The sequence below is a fragment of the Gymnoscopelus braueri genome, assembly GCF_963280865.1.
Source record: "Gymnoscopelus braueri genome assembly, chromosome: 10".
NCBI classification, from domain to species: domain Eukaryota; kingdom Metazoa; phylum Chordata; class Actinopteri; order Myctophiformes; family Myctophidae; genus Gymnoscopelus; species Gymnoscopelus braueri.
The window spans coordinates 33,334,514-33,350,690 of NC_137611.1; the positions used below are offsets into that span (position 1 = coordinate 33,334,514).

General features: G+C 43.5%; 1 protein-coding gene across 2 annotated transcripts in view; it reads right to left on the reverse strand.

Annotated features, from left to right (window-relative positions):
• Positions 1–239: 239 nt before the first annotated feature.
• Positions 240–16,177, reverse strand: part of ccdc18 (coiled-coil domain containing 18) — a 28,337-nt gene continuing 12,399 nt past the window's right edge. For both annotated transcript variants that reach the window (XM_080439429.1, XM_080439428.1), the window contains exons 16-26: positions 15,896–16,063; positions 14,273–14,415; positions 12,098–12,261; positions 11,678–11,891; positions 10,323–10,422; positions 10,063–10,179; positions 9,406–9,543; positions 7,359–7,496; positions 5,148–5,633; positions 2,482–3,255; positions 240–1,520 (exon numbers count right to left, since the gene is read on the reverse strand). In XM_080439429.1, the coding sequence (XP_080295555.1) occupies positions 1,500–1,520; positions 2,482–3,255; positions 5,148–5,633; positions 7,359–7,496; positions 9,406–9,543; positions 10,063–10,179; positions 10,323–10,422; positions 11,678–11,891; positions 12,098–12,261; positions 14,273–14,415; positions 15,896–16,063 (2,463 nt within the window). In that variant the 3' untranslated portion in view covers positions 240–1,499. The remainder of the gene's footprint in view (positions 1,521–2,481; positions 3,256–5,147; positions 5,634–7,358; positions 7,497–9,405; positions 9,544–10,062; positions 10,180–10,322; positions 10,423–11,677; positions 11,892–12,097; positions 12,262–14,272; positions 14,416–15,895; positions 16,064–16,177) is intronic.

The following is a 16,177-nucleotide window of genomic DNA, read 5'->3' on the forward strand; positions in this document are numbered from 1 at the left end:
AAACAACACAACAAATACAAACATTGTTATAAAAACAAATTTTATTCTATTAAAAAAACATTAACTTAGCTTAAAATCATGTACATTACTTACAAATATATAAAAACAAAACAACATAAAATGCTACAAAATGCTAACGACTAGGTCATTCATAGACTGATAGTGAGTCTGAGTGACAGGTAATGCAACCAAACCCTGACAGATAACAATGTTTGGACTCCTCTTTGGGAGGACCCCCTGACTCCCCGCTTGGGGGTTGTGGTCAGTGCATGCAATCATACAGAGATATTCACTTTTAAGTAATGAATGGTTATTATTAAAGATGGGTCTTACATTCAGTCATCAAATCAATTTCTGTAGGCCTACTTTAAGCGGTTTAATGGGTGAAATTGTACCTATCATTGTCCAATGCTAGTACAGCAAGCCTGATAAAAGTATCAAACTCACACAAAAAGCTTTGTTGTAAACCCTTTCCAGTGAAAGTGTATAATGTTTATTTTGCAATGTTGACATCGACATTGACAATGCAATGTTGGCAGCCCTGCAAAAAGTGTATTTTGGACGTGAGGTGGGGGGCTCTGAGTGTGGGGGGCTCGAACAAACAAGGTTTGGTTTGAAAGAAAACAGATCTTCAGTTCAGATCCATTTCCACAGAGCCAGGTGTCCAGGTCAACACAAGCAGTAAATACCTTTAACATAAATACCTTGCCCTCAAATCTCATGAACCTTCCCACAACTGCTTATGGAGAGAGGATAATGTTTAGCATATTTTAGTTAATTTAAATGTTCATATCTCAGAATTATTCTTGCCCTTGATAGTCCACGGTCATAGTAAGTGTGTGAACGCATGCCCTTGTGTAATTTATAAATAGTATTTTTGTGTTAAACTTTGGGGCATATTTCTTACAAAGATGACTACTCAATGTATACATTTCCTTATAACTTGTATGCCTAATTAAGAGGAGGCAATATCAATAATAGTCTTTGATTGTGTTTATTGCACAATCTGTCTTCACAGTCTTCATATGCAGATCTATTGTGATAATAATACCAACATTCTCTCTCTGTCTGTCTGTCTGGCAGGGCTGCCAACATTGCATTGCATTTTCAACATTGCAAATTAAACATTATACACTTTCACTGGAAAGGGTTTACAACAAAGCTTTTTGTGTGAGTTTGATACTTTTATCTTTATCTACTTTTTTTGCTGTACTAGCATTGGACAATGATAGGTACAATTTCACCCATTAAACCACTTAAAGTAGGCCTACAGAAATTGATTTGATAACTGAATGTAAGACCCATCTTTAATAATAACCATTCATTACTTAAAAGTGAATATCTCTGTATGATATACAGACAGACAGACACAGACACACACACGAGAAAGACTACTACTATGTAAACAGCTTGAGTGGACACAGTATTTGATGGTCCTTTGGTAGTAAAGTAAGTCCTTTTGCACACCTACATAGGACAGATGGTACCTTGGTACAGCTTCATGTCTCCTTGAGGTTCTTCTGAAATTGAAACAAATGTACAGCAGTGAGACAGGAAGTTGTACGTCGTTTCCACCAATGCTCTCCTCTGCTGTAATCAGCATACAATCATTACATATGGCTGTGGTCCATGCAAAATGACATTTCTCAGCAAATACCTTGAAAGCAACCAGTATCCTTTCCCCTAAAAACTATCTTCTAAAGCCATTACTATCAATCACAATATATTTGTAAAGCTGCTGCACTACACTGAGAGGGGTTATCACTGGGTGTACCCAGTCTCTGATCTTATGGCCCACACCCGTTGAAGTCTATAAGAACAACATGAGTTAATGATATATATATATATATATATATATATATATATATATATATATATATATATATATATATATATATATATATATATATATATATATATATATATATATATATATATATATATATATATATATATATATATATATATATATATATATATATGTGATATGAACAGTTTCGGCTCAGTTTCTTTGGTGCTGTTTTTGTCCTGTAGCCTAGAGTCAAGATGTGCTTGAATCTTAAAAATAACCACTTTATTCTTCCATTTTCAGGTTTGGGTTCAGGATATGTGTAATAAACTGTTAAAAATAAACTCCATGGGACATTATTTCAGCCTGTTACCTGGCAGAATCTTAAGATACACACTTCAAGGATGAAGAAAAAACAGGTGGCGGAAAAAAAATCACCCTATGCGCATGGACCCCACTTTCCATCTAGACTAATGTATCTATGTAGGACTCCAAATCTGGGCACAGTTTCAGTCCTATCACAGACACAGCCCCATTGAATTCCATTATAAAATGAAAGTAAAATATTTCATAAAGTATAAAACATATTTTGGTGCTGATCGATCCAGCAGTTTTGCAAGGCTAGCCTCCGCTGTAAAAGCCGCGGGTAGTCCCACCTAAAAGGTCTTCTAGCCTCATTGTGATCATCTTACCTGTAGTGTGAGGTTGTCTGTGGTTTGTGACTGCCCTGTGGAGCTCCACAGAGATGCGTTCTCCTGCATGGCCAGGGTGTGGTTAACAAACCTCAGCATCCCCGCCAGAGAGCCCACATCCACCTCAGACCCCTTCTCCCCCTCGCGTGATCTTCGCCCTAACACAGCCTCACGCTCAGGGTTCCATTCCTCTTCCTCCTCCTGGTCGTCCGGTTTCTCCACCATGTAGGTGAGGGGGTTGAAGGAGGAGTCGGTGGTCACGCTGGCGTCCAGGGCGCTTAGCCCCTGCCAGCCGTTGTCCGCCGTGTGTGGGAAGGGTGAGATGGAGAGGGACGAGGACTCCCAGGGCTGCTGGTCCAGGGATTCCCTCAGGGTGGCCTTCAGGTTCTCTGGGAGATCCAGGGAGGAGTCAGTGCTGCTGGACTGCAGCCACCCAAGAGAGCGACGGGCCTGGCTTGACGGCTGAGGGCCGAGGTCGGAGAGGAGAGGAGGCTGGAGGTGCACGCAAGCGGTCGGCGAGGGGAGAGGTCGCTGGCCGAGAGAGCGCGTCGGAGAGCGGAGGTGTGTCGAGGGGAAGTGTGTGGTGGGGGACGGGCTGGATCCAGGGGAGCGAGTTGGCGAGTGGGCAGGGGAGCGGGCGTGCGAGTGCTGGGCAGGGAATGAGTTTGTGTGCACATACGGGGGCAGAGGGGTGGTGGGAAGGGTGGAGTTGTGACGGTCTGAGGCTCTCTCCAGACTGGAGATCCTGGCCTGGAGACGGGTCACCTCAGACTCCTGCAGGGAGAGATAAACATTGCAAAAAAAGCAATATATAGAGCACTGCAATCAGGTAAAACAGACAACTAGGAACTTAAAAAGCTATGTGGATGTTCTCTTAATTCAGTGCATAGCAGAGTCCTTGTCATGTCTGTCTGTCTATCAGTCCCTCCTGGTACACACAACACCTCTGACCACTTTCTTAACTCACTGAGGAAGGCTTGACGCTATTAATTAAAAAGTACCAGAAGGTTTGTTTTTTTAACTGGCAGTCTTGACTTAGGGGGTGAGATGGTCCAGTTGAGGGGGCGTCGCCCCCTCACACTCCCCTGTGATGCCGGGCCTGAATTAGTGGGTTGTTAAAATCATACAGTGGGCTTTGAATTGGTTTCATGGGCCACAGGGTCATGAAACCTTATAAGGTAACAGGATGTACTGTGCAAGTATGAAAACAGCCACAAAAATTCTAAGGGTTTCCCCCTTTATGCTCCTACTAATCAAAGGACACCTGGTGGTCAGAAGCTGCTACTGCAGTCATGGCTACCTGGCTTTGTGGTGTCACTTTCTCTCTCTTTTCACAGTCTCATTTTCAAGTTTCCGTGAGAGAAACTTTCTACATCTTGCTTACATTTTTTACAGTATTTTATTGCTAAATCCTGTTCCTTCCATTATGTCTCAATGATCCATCTGTACCAAAACTGTCTGCTGTAGCAACCAATTTTCCGTTCAGGGATCATTCAAGCGCCTGGAAATGTGTCTTGCAGTAGTAAAAATGCATATCATCACTGTCAGGCAGAAACTTTATTTATCTCCATAGTCCATGTTTTTTCATAAATGATTGCCCTAACCCTAACCCTATTTCATACTTGGTCGTATGACAGTGTTGCGCAAAAGTACCGAAAAGAGACAATCTACAAGCTCAGCCATTGCTACAGTACGTATTGTAAACTTGTCAGAAGATCTGCTATTTTTGGAAAAAGAAATGTCATCTAAAATGACATGCCCATAATTGAAAATTGAGAGATTATATTGCACCTGTTTGGGTGAGACAACTGACATTATTGCTTCCTTTATTGGTTTGCAGAATTAATTGCAGAATTTTCAGAATACATTACCAACCATAACCACGCTCAATTCAAACCCAATATAAGGAACGTTTACAAAACATAAATGACAATATTTTGTTTTAGATATTTCTTAGTAGCTATTATTACATTACATTACATTACAGTCATTATGTGGTTTGCACTGTCTTGTCCTGTCTTGCACCAGTCCTGTTGTAAACTGCGCTCCACTGCATCAAACCAAATTCCTAACATGTCTACATGTCATGGCAATAAAGTCTTCTGATTCTGATTCTGATTCATTTAGCAGACGCTTTTATCCAAAGCGACTTACAATAAGTGCATTCAACATAGGTAGGGAACGAAAACTACTAATCACCAGAAGTCTTAAGTGCATTTTCTGCTAAAACAAGCAACCAAGAGTATACCTAGCGCTAAGGTAAAAGTGCAATATATCAGCTACCTATTTCCTTAAACAGATGAGACAAAATAGCTAAATCAAATGAGCAGGAGCTAAAACAAATAATTGTATCGACTACACAAGATCCAATAAAACAATACAACAATAAAACAAGCGTTCGTACAACTAGTTAACAACAAGTAGGTCAGGCAAAGAGGAAGGGTAGTGTTTCCTGAAGAGGAAATGTACATAATACCCTGAAATGCATAGTTAGAAGACTAACTATGCAGAAGTTACATTAGTAGATTTAGGTTCCAATCCCTTCCAGACAGTTCCTGCGTCATTGTGGATACTCCCTATGTTCTTGACCTAAACAGTACTCCTATTTCACAATACGAGGCATTTACAGTGGCAAAACCATATCCAGTGTTTTATCAGAACTGTACCTTGATGAGCAGGGTCTCATTGGCCGTCTCCAGGACTTTCTCTGTGCCATGCAGCTGGCTCTGGAGATGAGACAGCTGGGCTCTGCTCTGATCAAACTGGGCCCGACACATCTCTAGCTGGGCCTGGAGATGACCATTCTGGGTCCTGGCCTGCTCATACAGAGTCACGCTCTGCTCCAGCTGACTTCTGGTCTGAAGGAGCTGGGCTTGGCTCTGATCCAGCTCTGTTTGGAGTTCAGCGACCTGGGCCTTGGAATGGTCTAACTGCTTCAGGTTCTGGTCTAGGTGGCTCATGGTCTGGTCGACTTGGGCCTGGAGCTGCGTGGCGTGGGTTTTAGCCTGATCGCATTGGGCCTTGGCCTGGTCCAGCTGGGTCTGGCTCTGCTGGAGCTTTGCGGTGAGCTGCTCCTGGGAGGAGCGCATGGTGGAGGAGATCTGCTCGGAGACTTTCAGCAGCTGGCCTCGGGTCTGCTGTAGAGACGCCAGCTGGGGGAAGGAGGAGGGGGGGGGCATGGGTGGTAGAGAAGGAAAAGGTCTGTTCAAAAAGCAAGACCAGCCTTTCAGGAGAGGTCCAGCAAAGAGGGATTGGATCTGTCATTCCACCGACCAGTAAATGACATGCATGGTGCACATGGTACACTACCCTGGTATTGTGTGATAAACCACTTAAGCCCTATATAGACTTTGTTATATATATGATATGAACAGTTTCGGCTCAGTTTCTTTGGTACAAATAGCGAAAATAGCTGAGCTTACGTCACAATGTGAGCTTGTAGATATCAATATTCCACCATTTGGAAATAGTAGGCTATAAGGAAAGAAGAGGAAGAAATAAGATTGGAATTGGAAGTGAATGGGGAATGAAAATAAAGCAAAGAAAAAAAAGAGAAAGAGGGAAGTTAAAATATTAGTCAGGGCCAAGAAAATAGGGAAGTAAAGGGTGCCAGAAGCTGGTATAATATGACTGTAATTTCTTATTCTTTGTATATTCATCTCTAGCCAGTGTTTTTTGCTACGATGTGGCAAGTTAAAACCCTTGAAAAGTAGTCATGACTCTGCACTAATCATCACACACACACACAGAAATTTCATTCTTATTAATGTAAATATAATCCTGACCTGAGTGCCTCATTGCGGCTGCAGAGTTCCCAATGATCTAACTAATAATTTAACTAGGCTATTGTATCAGACAGACCGCTGACAATGTCGCAGTGGCGCAGCCAGAACGCTAGTATAGGCTGGGCCTAGGCAGGAGCGGGTGGGCATGTGCAAAGATTTGCGGTTGTTGGGCGGTTATTGGGCGGTTATTGGGCGGTTATTGGGCGTTTTTGAGCGTTTTTTTGTTACTTTATTTCGGTTTTAGGGTTAGGGTTGGGTTAGGGTTATGTTATTTAAGTCATATTTTTGCCTGATTTTACAGATTTTTTTATCAAAAAAATAATTATAAAAAATAAAAAAAAATTGCTAAATCGATTGGGTTGGCAGGCTTTCTATGTGGGTGGGCCACGGCCCACCCATGGCTGCTCCCCTGCAATGTCGTCAGATGGAGGAGGGGTGCTCTCGCTAAACTGTGTTCTTTAGGCCATTCAATCAACAAAACAAAAACATGTTTCGATTATTGAACCAACTGATGCACATCTCCCTCTTTATGTAGCGCCGGCAGTTGTGACCCCATAGCCTGAGAGGACGTTCGGGTGAATGTGTTGCACTGACTGATTCAGTCACCCAGTCAGTGACGACGCTCTTACGCCCGATTGTGGACACCCCATTGGCATAAAGGACAGCCAATGAGGAGAAAGCGTTGAAAAGGTTACTACAAGCGCATCGACTGAATATAGACCAGCTTGCTTCACAAGCTGGTAATAAAAAGAGACAAGGCATCATCATCATCATCATAGTAGTAAAAAACACTGTCTGATAACATGGCTAGAGATGAATATACAAATAAAGAGAGTAAACTTAACAGAAACTTTAGTCAGGTTTTACAGGTGAACTGTAGTCAATGCTGAAATGAGATCAGCAGTAGGGAACACAGGTTCAAGTAATATACAACACAGTTTCTTCCTCATCTATTGCATTGATGTTTGATTTTGTCTGCCTTGCCCAGGGAATAAAATAAAATAAAATAGATCCAATCCCAGCATTGGTCCTTTGTGACTCCTGACCCCCCTGGGAACAGCCATGTCTAGTGTGTACATGCAGTCATCATACCTCCTTACTGTGTTGCTCTCTCTCCAGCTCCAACTCCTGCTGGAGGGAGGTGACGCTGCCCTGCAGCCTGGCCTCTCCCTGCCGCCAGCGGGCCTCCTTCACAGCCAACTCCTCCTGCACGACACGCAACTGACGCTCCTAGCAGGATGGAGAGAAGGCATCGGGTTTACATGACAATAAGAAACTACTGGTAACGTAAGCCAAAGCATTCTCTGTGTGTGTGATGTATGACTGAGAGAGTGCTTTAGACTAGGGAATTATAGAATAATGTAATTAATATGTGGATGAAGTGTGCAGAGTTGATTTGATTTGATAAATAAGTTAGTTTAAAATAAAATAAAACATTTTTATTTGGGTCTATTTTAGACCAAATGGCTTGTATTCCAAGAGGCCATAGGTAGTGTCCATTAATATAGTGAGAAATTATATATTATATGTACTGTATCTATAGATTGTTTTCAATGTATTGCAAATAATAAATTGCCAATATAATCCCTATCTTTCCCCTGCTTCCCCAGTAACCTTGTCACCTATCAACAGTACAGTCTCTGTTCATAGGATATTGTTGAATCAATAGATCTCTCATATCAGGATGTGGTGTATACAGTAGTTGATATAAGGTTCATATTATATTGTTGACACTATCAGGACGTGTGGTGTATATGTCACAGGGTGAATGGAGAACCAGGTAGATTGAAGACAGAGCGCTCGTTTTTAGGCACGGGGCTTCGGGGCGAGGCGGGGCTTTTCGAGATAGGGTTTATTAGCGAGGCTCGCGAGGAGGAGGAGGAGAAGGAGGACTCGGCACTGCGAGGCGGGGGTTTATTACGTGAGGCGAGGAGGAGCTCCTCCTCGCGAAATAAACCGTCCTCCTTCTGAGAAGGAGGACGGTTTATTTCGCGAGGAGGAGCTCCTCCTCGCGAAATAAACCGTCCTCCTCCTCCGAGGAGGAGAAGGAGAACGCGGAGAGGCGGGGCTGTCTTTTGTTGTTCCCCCCCACATAGCAACCAGGAAGCTACGCTAGGGGAACGCTGAACACGCGTGCACACGCTTGTCCACGACGGAGGCGCGCCGACAAGTGGAGCTTGAGCATAGAGGTATAATATAACTAGAGGGCGGATTGCCCCGCCCCCAGCTATCATTTCAATGAATGTGCTCAGTGGCGTTTTGAAGCACCCGGAAACCTGCCGGAAGTAGAATTATTGGTTTGATTTTGTACCCCCATAGAGTTATGAGCATGCGCACTAGTGTCCTTTTTGCGTTCTACGGCAGCCCGTGTGTCAAGGATTGAACGCGAGATATTTATTAAATACACTCGAGATGCCTATGTATATGTAAATGCATATGTGTTTATGTATAATATGTTTACATATTTATATCTATATATACAAATATCTCTCAGTATGTTTTGCTCGCGCATGTATTTCTCCCCGCCTGCAGTTCCAGCTTTGGCCACTGGGGTGGCAGCTTCAATGTTTCTCAGCAACTCTGGGGGCTTGAGCTTGAGACCGAGGAAGCGCGCCCTCGCGCCTCCAGGCGCGAGTGCCCGCGCTGACCGGCCGATGCTCCACTTGTCGACTCAGCGCCGTTTGAGTTGTAAACCGATAGGGACAGAATAGTTCTTTTCATGGATCACTGTGTGTGTGTGTGTGTGTGTGTGTGTGTGTGTGTGTGTGTGTGTGTGTGTGTGTGTGTGTGTGTGTGTGTGTGTGTGTGTCAGGGAGAAAGTAAAACAAAAGCCAGAACACAATAAAAGTATCTTAACAGTCCTGCTTTCAATAAACCAAAAAAAGCATGAGCGCGTGTGTGTGCGCTTGTGTGTGTGTGTGTGTGTGTGTGTGTGTGTGTGTGTGTGTGTGTGTGACTGTGTGTGTGTGGTCGCAGCCATATGTTTGTGCACAAGCCTGGCTTGTGGCTCCCTCTAGTGTTGCTTCTACAGAATTGCTGGGTGGGTGGTAAAAACGAACGCGCCTTCTTCAATCTACCTGGTTCTCCATTCACCCTGTAACATATACAGTAGTTGATATAACTGTGCATTGGCCACTACCTTCTCCTTGACCAGTTGTTGACTTGTATCCAGGTCTTCAGCCAAAGTCTCACTGTGAAACTGGGCTTCCTGCAGCTCCTCAGACACAAACTGAAGCTTCTCCTGACACACATGCAGCTGCTGGCTCAACTCCTGAGACTGAAACACATGTACCACGCACACGTTTTATGATTTGTTAGCTATTATTTTTGTATGTTCTTATATTTTGGCCGCTGTATGTAATAAGTGTTGTATAAACCAGTGGTTTTCAAAAAAAATTCATGCCAAGGACCCCTAAATAGATATACATTTGGCCGCGACCCCCATCTGAAAATGTTTTGTGCCAGGGACCCACAGAAGCAAAGATTTGAGTTAAAAATGTTCGCTTTAAAAAATACGTATATTCAAAGATATGCACACATTTTCAAGATTTTTCAAAAATAGCAGATCTACAAGCTCATAGCGCGGCACTCGGTGCAGCGCTATGAGCTTGTATATCTGCTATTTTTGAATAGCCAAAGTGGTTAAAACGATTGTGACGCTATGTTAACTAATTTAGCTGGGGACCCCCTGGTACTTCCCCAAGGACCACTGGTGGTCCCCGGACCACTGGTTGAAAACCACTGGTATAAACAACCAGCTTGACTTGGTCTGAATTGTGTGGACGTATCTCCTAACCTTCAGGTTCTTGTCTCTTAGCTCAGCCTCTCTGGCCTCCAGATTCTTCTGTAGACACTCCACCTTCCTCTCCATCTCCTGCTTATGGTCTTTGATGGCCACGTCCAGCTGGCCCAGCTGAGACAGAGAGAAAAGAGGTGGTGTGGAAGAGGATGGTGAGGTGAGGACACCATGTGGAGAGAAGGGAGGAAAAGGTATTTAGCCATTTAGTTATATGCACAGTTTGTGAATATACAAGAGTGTGTGTGTGTGCATTGTACCAGCTTGGCTCTCTCTTGTAGCTCTCCCTGTCTTTCCTTGAGGGCATTGTCCATGTCTAAGACCTCATGGGTCCTTTCCTCCAACTCCCTCTTGCTCTCCCTAGACACACACACACACACACACACACACACACACACACACACACACACACACACACACACACACACACACACACACACACACACACACACACACACACACACACACACACACACACACACACACGTGAATTGCTGACTATAGTGAAACAGTCAAAATGCATTAACTGGCACAAGTAGAGAGGATTTAACAGAGCCCCTCTGCTGTTCATCTGGTGGATACAGCAGTGTGTGGATGGTCTTATTGGTCAAAGCACCTAACACTCAAGAGGGGAATGTTCAGGTCACAGTGTGACCAAAACAGATTAAATGCTTATTGCACTTATACAACTAGTACTTTGTTGTAACTCTGTAGAGTAGACTGTAGACTCATGCTGATGCTCTAGACTGGCGTCTGAGTAGACAGCTGACATGTTCCTAAGCTGCTGGCTGTGTGCCCTGATAGAAAGTCAAAGACAATCCATAACAGGAACTAATAGATAAACTAAAAACGGATTCATAAGTTATATGAGAAATACACCGTAGGTGGTTCTGTTCCACTTAGTTAATCTAACACTGAGGTTTTTGCTGTGTAGAACTCCCCCCTCAGGTGCTTGTTGTACTGTACTTGTACCACAGTGTGACAGTGTTTATGTCTGTGCCAGCATGTTTTGAAACACAAAGACGTTTTGACATGAGAGATGGCAAGGCATTTTATGAAAGAATTCAAGACAAGTCCCCACAAAATTGTAACAAATATAGCACATGATAGAAATGAAAATAAATTATCTGACCATTATAAACGTAGTATATATTATATTATTCCCATCTTGCCAACTCCCCCAATGCCAAAATAAATACAATTAAAAACAAAAAAAAACAAAAGATCAGGAGAAATTGGATGCTTGGCATTGATTTGATCTTCACAAACAGGTAAAACATTAGTTCACAGATACAGTTTCCATTTTGTACATTATGATAACCCATTAACATTCTCTGGCATACTACAGGACAGTCTGGACTAAGTGTAGAACTTGCCGTTAAATGGGTCGCTGAACAATTATCACAATTTAGTATATGTATGCATTTATACTACATGTATGATATACAAGCTTGACCTGTAAGACCACGGACGCCCCTGAGGATATTTGATGTAAATATATAACACGTGCATAGTTTTTTTATGATAAAGAATACTTTAAGAATAGTGTTGAAGTGAGTTTCTCTTCACTGACGCTGAGCCTCTTGTCTTTTTTTCAGTGTCGCCGTGTCCTCACCTAAGCTCCACAGTTAGCTTCTCGAGCGAGGCTTGCCGCTCGTCGGAAGTGACTTGGGTCCTCTGCAGGACGTCCCTCAGTTCCTGGAGGTGTTCCAGAGTGCCAGACAGCTCAATGCGCACTGCCTGCAGTTGCCCATCCAGAACCTGAACCTGCTGGATGGAGTTGCGTCTCTCAGCTTCACTCCGGTGGAGCTTCTCCTCGAGATCTTCCACTTGGGGGGAGGGACAGAGACAGGGAGGGAGAGACAGAGAGAGAGAGAGAGAGAGACAGAGAGAGAGAGAAAGACAGAGTGTGAGCGAGAGAGAGAGACTTTAATCACTTGATTTAAAGCAAGACTGGTGGTGCTTGGCTTGTGCATCAGAGTTCTCTTCTAAACACTTTTCGCTAACTTCACTCCTCCCCGCGTCCTCCTCGTACCTATGCCCTTCTTCTTGTCCAGCAGGCTCTGCGTGTGCTGCAGGCTCCGCTCCATGCAGCTGATCTGAGAGGCTTTGGTGCCCGTCTCGTTCCTGAGACGATGCAGCTCCGACTCCATAGACGACAACTCGCCACGACACTCTGTCAACTCTGATGTCAGCTTGCTGCAGAGGGCACCAAAAGACGTACGTATGACAGAGAACAACAATGCATGTCTGAAATCACTTCAGGTGAAACATGCCGCACAATATGCATACCACTCTGTAGCGTGACAGTACAGGTACAGTATGTGTGACACACACATACACGCACAATATAATCCATGACCACTGGGATATAATACTATACGCCACACTATCTCCAATCCCCACCTAAGACTGAACATGGCTCCCATTGTAGTCTCCCTAGTAGAGAAATGTTGCTGCACAAAGAGAAACCCTGGAGAAGTATTACCTACAGACACAGTGGAATAGGCTAAGAAAACATGCCCTTTAATGGCTTCCCTCACGCAATTTTAAATAAACTATAGTAACACTAAGCCAGGGGTCCTTAAGAATGAAGTATAGCTGCCGCAAACACAGGCTCACTAGTAGTAAATCTGAGAACAAACAGCTGCAAATTTATACACCGCTGTATGGAGTGGAGGGATGGGCTAGTTGAGGAGACACAGGGACCTAAGAACACACATGTGCTAAAACCACACAAAGTGGCGTGCCAGTCATAAGATTGTCTCACGGCCCAGCCCCACAGGGCATCACAGCTTTTAATTGCCTGGGTCACAGGCTGGGAAGTTATATAACATTAAATAGTCATGCAGTGTCCATTAAAAGCCCCTTCCACTCTGTGATGAAATGGTTTCAATAGCACATGGTCAGAAAGCAGGCAATTACAATTTATACTATTCGTTGCTGTCCGGCAGAAACCAGTCCAAAACTCAATTTTGACGCTTTTGCATTTTTTCCCCATAAATCAGTGCTATTGAACACCCTTTACGTATGTGTGTTGCTAAAAAAATATTGATTCAATGAAAAGTATTAAAAAGCTATTCTGACAAAACCAGCTAACTCCATTGGATCCTCAAACTTTCTGCTAAACCAGCTAACTACACCAAAGGGGGTGGAGTTAGCTGGTTTTGCTGACTCCAGGCTCCACACCCTTTTGACCTCATTGTGAGCTTGGAGGTGAAAAATAACATTTTGGAGTTAGCTGGTTCCTGCCAGACAGCAGAGATATTCTGTATCCAGGTGGCACAGTGCTGTTTAAGTATCCGCCCATCACTGATTCCTCCATTGAAGCCGCCAGGAAATTGTGCTCTTTGTCGCTGGAGTAGTAACTCCTGCCGGTTGTTTGGTGCACCTTTTGAGCAGGAAGTGGACGTGTGGGATATATTGTTCCTCCACACACCTTACACTCCAGGACGCTACAGGTGAAACTGATCACTGTCACATGAAAAGAATATCTACACTGTCCCCGGGATAACTGTGGGGCTTAGCAATTACAAGGATCATGTAGTGTAATTGTTTTTTAAATTGAAATGCACTTTTCTGTAATGCACCTGTTTTATGGGCTGCCTGAATTTATTATTTCGTTTTCTTTTTCTTTTAAAGAAAGAAGAGGGAGATTGTTAACTTATGTTGCTCCTCTATTGTAGACCTTACGGTACTACCCACAGTCCCACACAGGGATATACGCATGCGCAGTGAGCACTGTGGTACACATGTGAAATATGGAGGGAACGGTGTTGTTGTTTGTCCCACTGCCTGTTCACTGGAATAAACTGAGTTATAAGAAATAAACGTTGTGTTTATTAAGTCGAAGTCAACATGTAGTTCATTGTTCAAAGGGAATTGACAAAATTATAATAATTGGCATAACTGACAAAATTGTGGAGGACTTGAGAAACCAGTTAAACGATCTACAAATTCAACTGTTTTGTAAACTAATACGGTAAAAACCTTGATGGTAAATGCTGATGCTAAAGCAAAAAATTGCAAATTGGCATTTAGCAGACGCTCTTTATCCAGAGCGACTTACAGTAACTTATTGTGTCTCCTGTCGCCACCTTTCATTACTACAGTAAAATCAATCACCAATACTAAGCACATCAGAAGCCTACAATTCCCTCCACATTGTGTCTACTCTACCGATATCCCTGCGCGCACAGTTGATACTTACGTGACGGACTCAGAGAGCTGTTCGGTCAGCCGTCTCTTCTCCTGAACGTCCCGGTCATTCTCCTGGGCCTCCGTCTCCCTCCTCCTTACCCCCTCCTCCAGGGAGGTCCGCGCACGCTCCAGTTCCTGCTCAAAAGCTGACACCTTCAAAAGAGAAAAACCACACCACTTGTTCACAGACACGTGAAATGAAAGTTTGAAACATATCTAGGTAAAACAACAATACAATATTTAAGCACTGTCACTTGCAGAGACACATCAGCAGCACACATCATGACAGAAATTAAAATCCTAACAGGGTTGTTCTCCGTGCTTACTTCGCCTGCTGTGTTCAGCACACTGAATTGTTGTGATTTCATGGAGAAATTATTTGTATGTCTGAGAGGAAACGTCTGCAATTGTCACATATCAGAGATCCTGATGACGAGAAACATCTTATTTCCAATGCACGTTCTTTGCGTTTCAATCAATGCATAATATAAATAATTAGTGTTACACAATCATCAAACAGTGAAATGCAAACCTCAATAGAGCCTCATTTGTGAGTTCATCAGTCTCCTATCCAAAGCAGATCTTTATAGACAGGTCAGAGAACCTGGCCCCAAGCCACTGTTCTTGCATTGGCCCGAGCCAGTGAATGGAGATTATTGTGCTTTGTTTTTTTGTAAATGGGGCACTTCAGAAATAAAGTGCAACCAGCAGCCAAAAATACCACCCTCCCATATAATTGAAATCACAAGCTACAATTACTCCAGCCCACTATGCAGAACATCACTAAACATTTCTCTTTATTTTTGTTTATTGGTTAATCATGTGTCTTTGCTTATTTGAGAATGATTGACCTTGATCTGACTAATGGACCCCAATCAGATATACACTCTCACTGTGCTCATTGGGGTGCTAAGCTCTGGGCTAAGGTCTTAGTGGGTAGAGAGGCAGTCTGGCAATCAGGTCACCGGTTCACCTCTCGCCCCGGTCTATGTGCTGACGTCTAACTGCTCCCCCGACAAGAACTCATCGTAACCATCTGAGCAGGCATCAGTTGGATGAACCTGAAACTGAATTTTCCCCCGCAGGACTTTAAGGGGCCGTGTCCTGAGCGCAGCAGCGTAAGTTTTGAATTGTTTACAATGTGTGTTTGTGTACAGTATAGGCCTGTCCCCGACTAAGGATTTGTTTAGTCGAATCTAATTGGCGACTAATTGCCAATAGTCGACTGGCAGTCGACTAATGCAAAAAACATAAAAAATAACAATAATAATATATATATTATAATTTTTTGGGGGGGCCAAAATAAATGTTATTTCCAAGTCTACACAGTTTGTTTTGTGTCTCCAGCAGAGTTTCTAGTGTCTCTATCTCTCTCTGGAAGAGGTTGCACATGAACTCTGCAGCCACACTGAGGCGCTCAACACAAACAATACCAATACAAAGATGAGGAATAAGAAGAATAAAGTGGAAGTTACGTGTGGTTGCAGGTGTAGACTTGGCCAAAAAAACAATTTAAAACATTTTTGGCCCTTAAAAAAATAAATAATAATAACCAGTCGACTATTCGACTTAGTCGAGGTCAGGCCTAGTACAGTATGTGTGTGTGTGTGTGTGTGTATTTCTGTTCTCAGACCTGTCTTTGAAGGAGGCTCTGACTCTCCTCCAGCTCAGCGATGCGGGTGCTGCTCTCCGTCAGCATGCTCTGCTGCTCCTGCAGGGACACCTGTAGCTGCAGGTTCTGCTCACTGGAGCTCTGACACACCAGGCTGGCCCCACACAGCTTCTCCTTCAGAGAGGACATCTGGAGAAACAGTGTCACAGAAAGAGAGCGGATGGAGGGTTTGAACAGAGGAGGAAAACATGCCGCACCCTGAAAGTGGAAAGAATCATAGGTGTAAGTAGAAAGTGCATGTGA